Source organism: Vigna unguiculata, chromosome 9 (assembly GCF_004118075.2).
Source record: "Vigna unguiculata cultivar IT97K-499-35 chromosome 9, ASM411807v1, whole genome shotgun sequence".
In the NCBI taxonomy this organism is placed as follows: Eukaryota; Viridiplantae; Streptophyta; class Magnoliopsida; order Fabales; family Fabaceae; genus Vigna; species Vigna unguiculata.
This window is the reverse complement of record NC_040287.1, coordinates 4,852,321-4,864,897: the sequence shown is the minus strand read 5'-3', so window position 1 is coordinate 4,864,897 and position 12,577 is coordinate 4,852,321. Positions and strand designations below refer to the sequence as shown.

The following is a 12,577-nucleotide window of genomic DNA, read 5'->3' as shown; positions in this document are numbered from 1 at the left end:
CAAAATTGAATACAATTATAATTAAAATTCAAAAGAAACCAGTTAATCTCAAACGGTTACAAAAATTATTTATAATTTACTATAAATAAATAAAAATAAAACTGACATGCACTAAAAATCTTCATTCCGTTGGGAGTTTTTTAATCCACTTATAAATAGTCACACATTCACATTGTACTCAACAAAATTTTCCTAATTTTAAGGTTTTGTTATAAAATAAGTGAGAGAAAGAGAATAAAGAGTAGAGAGTGATTTTCTATGTATGATTTATCAATAAGAGAAGTCCCTACTTATAAATATAAAAGACAACCTAAGAAATACAATTCAATCATAGGTACCTCCTAACAACTCGATAAACATTCATAAATTTCATAACAGGTTTTATTTTATCTCCAATTTCACCATGACCCATTAGTCAAATTGAATTATATTAAAATTCAATAATTTGCTAAAATTATTGTCACCACTAATAAACTACGTTGTCCTATATTTTACCTTTTAATTTTAATTTTCAAGTTATTAACCAAAGATTTAATAACTTGAAAATTAATATTATATGTTGTATTCAATAAAAAAAATTATATTTAAGGCAGTTATCTTTTATAAAAATCATAATTTTGTTCTTTATTTTTTCCCATAATCTTGAGTCCCTTAGTTTTTTTTTAATACAATATAAAATAACTAATATTTGTTTCATGGTGCTAGGGATGTTAACGGGGAACAAGTATGGTACGGGTAGTAGCTTCCCGTGCTCTAACCGCTGGAAAAACATGTCTCATATCCGTACACATATTTATACAGGTATCCATTATGTAGGTACTCACATTTTTTTTAATATCCACATGTATCCGGTACCTGCGGGTATTAACAAAAGAAATTTTTAATATTTAACAACATATTTTAACCATAAATTTAAATAGAAATAAAATGCATAATATTCATAGATTTCAAACATAGTGATTTAAATAATGTTGAATTATCGTCTACAAAGAAATGATGTGTTAATGTTTTAATCATGTTTACAATTTTTTAATTTTTATTTAATTTAAATTAGAGTATAACGGGTAAGGGTTTTTACGTATACTATAATACTCGTATCTACCCAGTTAACATGCTAGTATAAAAAGTACTAGTACGTGTTAAAATCTCGGATATCTATTTGCAATATTCATTTCCTACCCGTTACGAGTTTTATCCACAAATATCTGTAGGTATAAATTCTTTTCACATCTCTTCATAAAACAACTAATTTGCATTTTATTGAGGATTAAATTGAAAATTTATGTAAGACATGAAAATTTATTTTATTTATTGCATACTGTACACAAATATTACACCGTACTTTAAAAAAGAAACAAATTACATTTAGAAAAACAATTGTTTTTTTTTAAATTAAAAGGAATGTGAATGTGATTTAAGAAAATTTAAAAGTATATATATATATATATATATATATATATATATATATATATATATATATATATATATATATATATGCGCGCGCGCGCGCGTGAATAATGATTTATGTATATTATCGAATAATGATTTAGGGTTCTAAATATTTTAGTTTGGAAGAATTAGTTCCAAAGTCCAATTATTCAACATGTCAACTAAAGAGACTGAGGTTACCAAAGATGATTCGACTCTTTTTACTAATGGGTCAAGGGGTAAAAATGTAATTGATGGTCTAAATTATATTTTAAGTAGATTGTAATATTTAGGTCTTATGTTGGGTTACTAAACTTTTTTTTTCTCTTTCAGAAGATAATTTTAAATATAAAAATTAAATTAATAAAATATATATTTTAAAACTTATTTCAACATTCATAAAACAAATTTGAAATTTGAAATATGACCATTTGATATTTAAATTAACAAATATTTTAATAAATCAGCATCACCTTTAATTTTTCAAAATATAGTTATTAAAATAAGTCAATCTACAAGTTTACAAGTCGACCACATAAACTTATAAGTCATTGCGGCTTAAACACAGTTCGATTTAGGCTTATCAAACTTTGAAAAACTGCTTTTGCAATTTTAAAAATTGCAAATTTTTTAACAATACTTATTTATGATTCATCTATCGTGTCGAAGGAAACAAACATCATGTTCACTGTTTTAGTCAATAATCTTTCTCTACAACTCCAAAAAGTGTGGTTTTTTGTTTGTTGGTTGTTTACTTTTTCCAAGACACAAGGATAAATGGTGCAGAGATATTGTAAGAAATATAGAACTACAAAATCAGTGGGGAAGAAGGGATTAAACCCCATATTCCCAAGCAATATATCTTCTATTACTTTCACTTAATCTTTTCCCCTATATTCAACCATTTATTTTCAGTTTTGAGACACTCTAAGTACATTAATTTCCAAATAATGACAGTGCTTTTCTATGTCTAACCTATGAAGTAATTTGAATCACAGAAAACAGAACTGTCACCACTCACTCAGCCTGCAGATGCAAACATTTAATACTCAGTTTGGTACATCAAAGACTGATACAACAAATACTAAGAACAGAGTATGTTATTGTTACCTATGTTTTAGATACAAAGGACCAAATATTTTTCCATGCGTTAATCAATGTTTTATGAGCAGAAACATGTCCTTCCATCACACTATCAGCTGCAGGTCCCACTTCATGGACAAATTTGACAGATTCTGAAAGCCGATTCAGAAGGTTCATCAATGCAATTACCTCATTCCTTTGCAGCTGCAGCTGAAAGATCATCAAGTGCAATTTATAAGGTGTTGGTCTCTTAACCATAGTGTGGAGAGAGGAAGAAAAAAAAAATTCTGAGGTAAAATTTACTTACTGTTTGACTTGAGTTTTCTTGACCATCAACAGAGAAGAGAATCTTTAATGCAGTTCCAAGACCAAGAACCTGAAGCTTACCCCATAATCGACACTTCTCACATCCTATACAATCCATCAATGCACTGTTTCCACAAAAATATATTATTCAATTTCCAATGAGATAAATCAAAAAGAAGAGTGTAAAATGAATCAGGAGTAGAATAATAAACGGAGAACAAGTAAAAGGATCGGTCACTTAGTTGTCTTGTACAGTCAAAAGTTATGTTCAGATACGATAAGCACTTAAAAAGTGCTGATAAATCCACTTAATATCCATCAGGATGTGGAAACTCAAAAGAGACTAAAATTCCAAAGCATGGAAGATGAAAAAGAAAAATCATATTTATCAATTACAGGATTTTGGATAAAATCCAACCTACACACTTTGATTCCTTCCACAAATATTGTTTTGGGAGCGTTACTATGAATCATTGATAATCAATTGTCTTTTCTACATACATGTTAGAAGTATGAAGCATGCTTACAAGAGAATAAGCTACAACAAGCTCTGCAAGTTATAAATGGATAATATTTAGCTAGGCCAGAACCAAGTCCACTAGTTTTTAGTAATACCTGATGTTTCTAAATTGTTGTTGAATTTTCTGTTTTAGCTCAGGTCCACTTTGGCCTCTCCACAAATTAGCTTCATCAAATGGAATCGGACACGCAGATTGAAGCTTGGGGTCATGAAGTAGCTGTTTTATCAAGGACTGTGTCTTAAGGTCCTCATTATGGTTACCTGTATCATACTGTGCCTGTTCCAGATATTCTGCAGCCTAAAGAAGAATAAAGAAGAATGTAAATTGCATCAAGAATTAATTAACTAGTTAACTAGTACTTTTAAAAGAATAAAATAGCAAGATTAATCCATATATAGATGCACAGTTTGTGATGTTAAACTATTACATTTTATACTCACCTTGGTCACTGCTCGCAGCACAAAGAGAAAAGTGAAATACAAATTGCTGACACGATCAGGGTATTTTAGGACTCGATCATACATCAAAGTAAGATTCTGGCCCCACTGGAATAATAAAAAAGAAAGAAACAAGTTAGATATTGAAATATATTTTTCTTATGTTCACAGTGAAATATATTAGAATAACATAACATGGGTATGCCACACACAAAATGCAGGAAGCTTCAAAATGAGCTACATCCAAATTACTTTAGAGCATAGAACGATCCATAACTTTCAGGCTCAAATATGCAATAGCTATATTAATTCCTCAAAAACAATGCAAATTTTCGTTCCAAACAGAAAATTAGCTATTGCTAGAAAGAGGAACGTGAGATTTACCAAATTTGAAGCTTCATCAAGTAGATATTCGGCAGCTATATGTATTGATATGGAGGAGTGGAGACCGGATATCAATTTATACAAAATTTTTTCCTCTTGGCATAACTCTTGAGACGGATCTGCAGAAGACATTTTTTTTTTCAGAATGATGAGCCATAGAAACCAGAGAAAACAAACTCCCCTTTTATTAACATTTCAAAGATATCTTTCACTAAAAAAAAATGATAAGAACACAAACAATATCCACTCTACGGAAAGCAAGATATTATACAATTAAAAAAATAATGCATACAGATAGAAAAAATAGAGGGCGATTATTTACATTCAAAGTTACTGGTCTGTCAATGTTTGACAATATGACAGGTACCATCAAACAACCTAAAATCCAAGGCCTTTTCAAAATATTAAAGTTTAGTCAAATTATTAAGTGAATAAGCTTTTCAGAGTAAAACTCACATTTGGGGCAGTTCTCAGAGTAGACAGCATCCCATATCCTTCTTGCAGAATCACCAGTGTAACCAGTATACCTTTCAGGATTCAGTTGAAGATTCACGTACGTCATCTCGTCTGCAAATGCAAACACGGCTTTCAATTGACATGCTTATTTTTCTTAGAAAAAAGTTGAATACATCATAAAAAAATTTAATAATTCGAATCATGTGCTGCCACCTGCTTAGGCACTTTTACTAGAAGTGAATACTAACTACACTGTTCGCTTTCTGATACTGAAAATCAAGGGCTGATCAAGTTGAAATTTAATCATAGAAATATCTTAGCAGATCAAGATATCAAACAAATCCACTCACAAAGATATAATCATTTGAGGAGTATAAATCTGATGTCACTAAATATACTTAAGAATCCTAAATTTTATACTTCACTGCTAATATCTGCTATTTCACTTTCACACAACTAATTGGATAAACAATAACTAATAGCACAAATAATTTAGATGTGAATAAGAACATAGAGTAATAACGCACCATTGTCAGTCTCATCGTCATTTGTCCATGGATTGTCTATTTCTGTCCATCTGAAAACTTTACTGTCTAAAGTACGGTCAACAGCTGCCTGAGGTTGACTTTCTTGACAAACAAGATCATTCATTGACAAGCCATGTGGCTTCTTAAATGATTCAGGGAATTCACTTTCGGGGCATTCACATACACTACAGTCCCGCAACCGGCACATGCCGTCGTCAGGCCAGAAAGGACAGTCACACCATAACTTCACCTGTACAAAATTTCACACACTGGTTGGAGATGAAGGCCACTAATTTCAGTTGATAATGCAAATGAGCATGCATAGACTTGATTGATTCTAAAGCATTAATTCATTCCAACAACATTAGTGGTTAAATTTTCATATACGGTTGATCAATTCCAAATTCAAATATTTCATCGATGAATAGAACCTTTAAATTCACCAATAGAACACAAACTTGGAATCATCAAAAGTTCTTTTACATAGGCCTCCCAATCCTAAATTGCGCTGCTGGTGTGAACAGGATGCCAGGAATCTTTACAGGTAATACAAGGGATAGAATAGAACAGCAACCAATACAAAATTGGAACACAAAAACTCACATACAAGAAGGGCCTAACCATAACCTAATATTTTATCAGGCTCTGATCAAACTTAAGGTAACCATAAGTATCAATAGAAAATAAGATGATCTTAGTCAACAGAAAAAATGTAGGCATAAACCAAGAAGAAAACCTTAAAATATCGAAAGAAAGGGGTCTTCACGAGTTCTTGGAGGGAAGGGTTCAACACTTCCTCATTGAGATGGTCCACAGTTTCATAATCACAGCAACAGTCCTCTACCATGCCACTGAACTTGGGTGCACCCTGCAACCAACAAAGAGAGAATTGCACAAACAAGATAAAGGGGGGAAAACATAAACACAAATCATAAAAAGACACACTCTTTGTCCAAGATTCAGAATCCCACAACCCTAAAAAAAAAAGAAGCTTAAAATGTGGGTTTTCGTCAAGAAGAGTTCATAAAAATTACCCGGGCACACTGACAAGCTCTATCGATGGCTCCAGAGAGAGAAATTCGGGGAGAAGTTTTAGAGGAGAAAGCCATAGCAACAAAGACAGCCACGAGAGAAATCAGAACCCAAAGCCATGGCACTCCCCGACCCTTCTTCTTAGGCTCCGCTTTCACCATCACAGTTCCCAATGCCGGTGCTTCCGAAACAAAGCACCGAGATTTTTGGCGTTCTTCGACGGATCCCAGTGGCGTGAATTTCGAGGGAGAAAATGGATGCGTTTCGGAAGGAACTAAAAGTTGAGGGCAGTTTTTGCTGTTTGTAGCAGTCAAGGTCTTGGTCGGAGTGGTGAAATAAATGGGCGGTTGTTGGTTTCGATTTTTGGTTTCTGAAAAAACAGTGTTCGTAAGAAAATTCCAGTGTCAAATTTGGACACCGTGGTGGCTGCGTGTGGTTACGTGTTTCAACCAATAGGAGTCCATTTCATTATTATTTTCCCCATGTGTTAAGAAATGAAATTAATAAATATATAGTGATTGCTTTGCTATGAATATTAAGTTTTTAAATCTTTATTTTTATTATTTTTTACATGATAGTGCCTCACCAAATTTAAATAAGGTGGTAGTTTTATTATAATTTAACATACACAAGTCTACACAATTAAATTATAACATTTATATAACTGTTATTTTTATTTTAAAATTAAGAGCAAATTTAAACCCGGTTCATCGATCCATTTATAAATTCTAAATACTAAAAAAAAAAATCCTAATGATTTTTCATGAAGCTTTAGACGGTGGATTTTATTGAAACTTCTCTTGAAGCTTTTAAATTATATTAAATTCAGATGGTGAATTTTGTTGGAGTATTTTATTTTTCGTTTGTTTAATCGAAGTTCATTTCGTACAAAATAAATTAGAATCAATCTATGTAGTGTGTTTTATTTTTATATGGATAAAATCAGTAAATTTTGGACAGATATGACTAAATGTTAATTAATGTATATAGAACTTGCCTTAATTAATGTATATAGAACTTGCACGGAGAACTTGGAAATATTTCGTAAATTGAATTTCTTTTAACTCAACAACTTACAGATTAGATCGAATTTAAATTGTTTGAGTTTATTAAGAAATAAATCAAGTATCCTTCTATTTTATGAAGATTTTTCTACAAATTTAAAAATTTACAAAAAAAGTGTTTCATACAATTTTTTTCTACAAATTTTGATTTGTAGATAATTCCACTGTAAATTATCATTAAATTTAAAATTCACAACAAATTTCTACAAAATCTTTTATAAAAAAATTTACAACAAATTTTCATGAAAAATAAATCGCAAATCCTTTTTCTACGAAAAAATCAATTTAAAAATCAACCCATATTTTTTTCTACAAATTGAATTTCAAAATTAATTCTCTTACATATTTTGAATTCTCAAGTAATATTTTGTAAAAAAAAAATCAAATAACTTTTTCTCCAAAATTAAATTTGTAAGTATATTTTTTTCTACTAATAATTTTACAAGAAATTTCGCAACAAATAAACATAATAAATTTTAAAATATAATTTTGATTTTTATATTATTTTTAAATGACAACAATTTATAAATAACTCATGTTTAATTATTTTATATTCGTTAAATCAAATGTAAATCATTCTTAATTATAACGTTTATTATTTCTAATATACAAGCACATTAAACAAGGTACATCAATATCTGTCCAATTATGTCAAATGTAACAAAAAGGTGCTATCCGATCTCTAACCATCAAACAATAATCAAAAGAAAAATAACATCCTATAACATGTGCTTATTTCTAAAAGCTCAAACCAATAGTTACTAATAGGGTTATAGCCAATAGTGCTGCATATTTTAAGAGGACAATAACAGCGAAGTTGAAAATACATACTAGACCAAATAATACAGTATAATTAATTTGAGTTGCAAGTTTTGTCGCTGCTATGCAGTTTACCAGAGCTGATTCATGTTTTTCCATTGGCCAGTGATGCTCCAACAAGGTTAAGCTCATCCCAAGCTTCAAGTGACCGTGGCATCTGACAACTTGTCAAAGTAAGGATCTATCTTGGAAAACATTTCCTTGACTTGCTGGCAAGCACAAGGTAGCACTTCTGAACAGTGGTAGCTTCTTGTGGCAGAACAATGTTCTGGAAGAATTGGATAATGTTTGGCCAATATTTTTTTCCATGCTTGTGATTGAACCTAACAATGTACTAGAGTGTGAGACAAATAATTAAAACATGGGTACTGCATTATACCTATTGTGGAGAAAAATGTAAATATACCGGATATAAAAATTTAGAGCCTATATATATATACATGTTTCTAACAAGTGTAAAAATCCAAAAGAATAAACTTACAGCAATTACAAGGTCATCCATATGTCTGATCTACGAATACTTTTAGAAAGTGCTTGAATGACATCATAGCTATGAATAAGTGGCAAATTCTTGTGACCTATATAGCTAACAACAGAAAAGAATTTAGTCACCAACTATTGAACAAAATTTAACTTATCTCAAGAAGTTCAGAAAGGGAAATATTTTTAATATCAATCCTCAACAAGAAAATTCACCTTATCATTCAACACATGCATAACATTATATAAGAGGGAAATCCTGGAACACTGAAGTTCAGCAACCTTGATTGAACCAAATGTCTCTTAAAATAATGGATTTCCAAGTCAAATACTGCTATCTTTAAAATAAATACATAAAGCAAATGACAAGTTATTATTTCCATTACTCTATTACTAGGTAAGGGAAACTAAAATCAATATTTAAAGAGCTTCATGACCTAGTTCACTGTCAAAGGATCTAATATAAACTTAGGATCATGTCCCAAACAAAGAGAAAATGTGACCTGTTTCCATTCATGTCCTTTAACTTCCCTCTTCCAAATTTCCCCTTACATTTTTAAAGCAAAGAGCTATAGCAAAAAAGGTGATTTAAATGTATTCACGCAAAATTTTATTCAAGCACAGTTTCAAGAATAAGTTCAAGTCCAAGGCTTATTTGTCCGGTCTGCACAGCTAGGTTTTCATGAACATAGCAAATTACAAGTTACTCATCAACTATGCTTTAATAATAAGGATCTAATCATTTTTCATTTATTAAAAGGTTAAAAGCACATTCCCGAACACGTGAGATGCACACACAACTTACAAGAAACTTAGCAAACACAAGTGATGCATCCCATACTGTAGTCCCCAAGTGCTTGGAATTGGGATCCTATAAAAGAAAATATTGAATTGTCAGAGTAGAAAAATTCACAGAAAAAGGGAAAAACGGCAAACATTTCAAACATATGATCAATTTCAACAAAATCATAGTCAAGTTGATGTCTACACTCTACAAGCAGAACAAGAGAAGATCTCAGTCAACAACATATAATTATTTGTAGGCACGTCACTTTAGTCGGTCATCATTTAAAAAATTTACAATGCAGGTCTCAATTCTACTGCATATGCCCTAACTCTAACTGGTGGTTTTTTCTTCCCAAATATTTTGGGAATACTTACAAATAAAACAGACTGTAGAAGTCTCTAGTCCACATTGAGTGGCCTTGATGCACTAACTTCGTCTTACCCAGATTAATTGCTCACCGTGATCAATATCTTTCACTACTTAGCACTAACAGAGCCTAGAGTTTTCTAAAAGGAGGAAAGTGTTGGATGTACAGTAAGGTAACAAAACTAAAGTTCAACGGTCACTTTGTAGAAAATAACACCCTCCTTGAAGCACCCTCCAAACACGTGCTTTAAAAATAGAAACATGAAACACAATAATTAAACAAAACAAAAAATAAAATGATTCGAAAACAAGAAATGCAATGAAGTCCAGTTGCGAATCTGGAGCTCGGGATTCTAATCAGAGGCGAAGCGAGGGAATTCAATCGGAGGTAAGAGTACCCTGTGTGTGATGACTTATCTCCTATAAGGTTTCAATTGATAATTCTGAAACTCTGAACCAAAAGCTATCGATTCTTCATCAAGCTTCTTCTTCAATCTCCTCCAAGTCCTCAACATATCAGCCTGAATTAGGCCCCTGTAAAGGGTCTCAAAGGTACCTTTCAGAGGAAGAAACCCATTCTCTATCATCTCAACAAAATAATGGCAAGCCTCCCTCCAGTTCTGCCTCTCACACAACCCATGTATCAAAACCGTGTACAAATCCAAATCCGGCCCTGCTCCAATGATCTTCATATCATCCCATATTTCCTTCACAACTCTGATCTTGTCCAACCTCAAAAACATCCTAATCAAAATCACATAGGTGTGCGAGCTTGGCGCACAGAACCCATCCTCTTTCATCCTCTTAAACATCCTCAAAGCACTCTCAGCATCCTTCCTCCCTCTATACTCCTTAAAGAAGCAATTATACGTTGCGGCACATGGACTCACTCCATCCTTCACCATCTCCTCTAGCAACCTCTCTGCATCCTCAAGCCTCCCACACGAAGCAAGACACTTGATAACCGACGTATACATCACCACATTGGGAAAAATCCCTTTCTCCTTCATCAACCTCAACTTATCAAGCACCAGGTCCGGCTTATGAGCGCGGCTATAAACGTGAAGCAAAATCGAAAAGCTGGTCACATCCGGCTCAATCCTGTTCTTACGCATTTGATCAAACACCTCCTCTGCATTCCTTATGGTCCTCTCAAACCTCTCCTCCGGGTGCAAACTCACCTTCCTACAAACCCCATTCAACAAAACGTTATAAGTAACAACATTAGGCTCAATCCCTCGCTCAATCATTTCGTTCAGAAACGTTTGCGCCATTTTAACCTTCCCCAGCTTGCACCACCCGTAGATCAAAACAGTGTACATTTTCACGCTGGGAGGGAAAGTGGTTCTGTTTCTGTTGAAAACCTCAACGGCAAGTCTGACGTAGCCGTACTTGCAGAGCGTGTCGAGCAGGAAGCAGAAGTCGTCGGGAGTCGTTTTGGCAAAGGCGTCGATGTCGTGGAAGGCGCGTACCGCCTGGCGCGTGAGGCCGGCCGCTATGAGGCGACGAATTAGGGTTAGGAAGGTGGCGGGGGTTGGGTGGAGGTCGCGCTGAGCCATTTCGACGATGAGTTGCCATGCAACGTCGAATTGGCGAACCTTGGCGACGGAATCGATGAGGAGCGTGTAGGAGGCGTGGGTGAGAGGGGGATTGGGGAGGGTTTTGGCGTAGTGGAAGAGGGAGAGGGCTATCTTGGAGTGGTGCTTGAGGCGGAGGAGGGTTTGGAAGAGGAGGTCGGGGGTGAGGGTGACGCCGTGGAGCTGGAGGCTCGATTCCGCGGCGTGGAAGGGGTTGTGGTGCTGCAGGAGGAGATTCGACAGCAGTTCGGCGTCGTTTGATTCACTTGGTGGCGGTGGAACGGAACAGAAGCGGCGGAGGAAGGGCGGAGAAAGGAAGGAACTCTGACGGAGTTTTAGTAACGCCATTGCGTATTGTAACATTAACTCTGCTTCTGCTTTCTTTAGTTCTCTTACGTTATTCTTTTGGTTGGCGGGGAGTGATGGTTTCGTCTAGTTTGCTTCAGTTTCGTGCTTGGCTTTTGGGATTTCAGCAAAATATTCTATAAATATTTTTATCAATCAAACACGGTTTTAGTCATTCGAACAAGATATAAAAATTCGAGAACAATTAATAATTGTAATATATTAATTGTCTTCTTTTTTATATTTTCATTTTTTTAATTTTGAAATATTACTTTTTTTTTTCACAAACACCTATTAATATATATATATATATATATATATATATATATATATATATATATATATATATATATCCACAGTAATAAGCAAAGAACCTCCTTAATATATATATATCCAAACTAGAAAACCGCTCTGGCCCTTCTCCACCTTCCTCTTCCCTCTTCTCTATCAATTACAATGTCCACAGAGGTTCTTTGCTTATTCCTATGGACATTGTAATTGATAGAGAAGAGGGAAGAGGAAGGTGGAGAAGGGCCAGAGCGGTTTTCTAGTTTGGATGTTGAAATGAAAATATTTGTTTCATTGTTTGATTTTAAAAGTTTGATGCAAATTTAATTGGTAAATAAATTTAATTGAGATGTATATTTTTAAAATTTTAAGAGTTATATTATAATATGAAATATAAGAAGTCATATAATAAAATTACGGTATAATATGAATATTAAAATTTTTTAAAAATTATGAAAATATGAGAGATATAAGATATATGATAGATATAAAATATATATTACAAGAAGAGGAACTTATTATTTTATTTTAGGTTAAAATACCTTTTTGTCTCAATTTTCGACAAATTTTGTAAAATCAATCATAATTTTGTTTTTATGCTTAAATAGGTCTCGGTTCTTCTCAATTTTGTTTAATTAGGTATTTGTTTGCTAACACCGTTTAAATAATTAACGGCC

General features: G+C 33.1%; 2 protein-coding genes across 4 annotated transcripts; both read right to left on the bottom strand.

The window, feature by feature from the left end:
• Positions 1-2,233: 2,233 nt before the first annotated feature.
• Positions 2,234-6,599, bottom strand: LOC114164675 (endoplasmic reticulum oxidoreductin-1-like). Its single transcript, XM_028049416.1, has 10 exons — positions 6,177-6,599; positions 5,879-6,010; positions 5,143-5,392; positions 4,616-4,726; positions 4,160-4,278; positions 3,779-3,883; positions 3,433-3,635; positions 2,819-2,942; positions 2,539-2,721; positions 2,234-2,454 (listed from the first exon to the last, which is right to left on the bottom strand). The coding sequence occupies exons 1-9, from the start codon at positions 6,333-6,335 to the stop codon at positions 2,539-2,541; spliced, it is 1,386 nt and encodes a 461-aa protein (XP_027905217.1). The 5' UTR covers positions 6,336-6,599; the 3' UTR covers positions 2,234-2,454.
• Positions 6,600-7,811: 1,212 nt separating this feature from the next.
• Positions 7,812-11,732, bottom strand: LOC114164086 (pentatricopeptide repeat-containing protein At2g13420, mitochondrial-like). Of its 3 annotated transcripts, none has more exons than XM_028048594.1 (4): positions 10,089-11,732; positions 9,343-9,408; positions 8,539-8,643; positions 7,812-8,391 (listed from the first exon to the last, which is right to left on the bottom strand). In XM_028048594.1, the coding sequence occupies exon 1, from the start codon at positions 11,628-11,630 to the stop codon at positions 10,104-10,106; it is 1,527 nt and encodes a 508-aa protein (XP_027904395.1). In that variant the 5' UTR covers positions 11,631-11,732; the 3' UTR covers positions 7,812-8,391; positions 8,539-8,643; positions 9,343-9,408; positions 10,089-10,103. The 3 variants fall into 3 exon arrangements, with proteins under 3 accessions (XP_027904395.1, XP_027904394.1, XP_027904396.1); XM_028048593.1 differs by having other exon boundaries at positions 7,812-8,380; XM_028048595.1 differs by having other exon boundaries at positions 7,812-8,380; positions 8,539-8,635.
• Between the last annotated feature and the right edge of the window lie 845 nt (positions 11,733-12,577).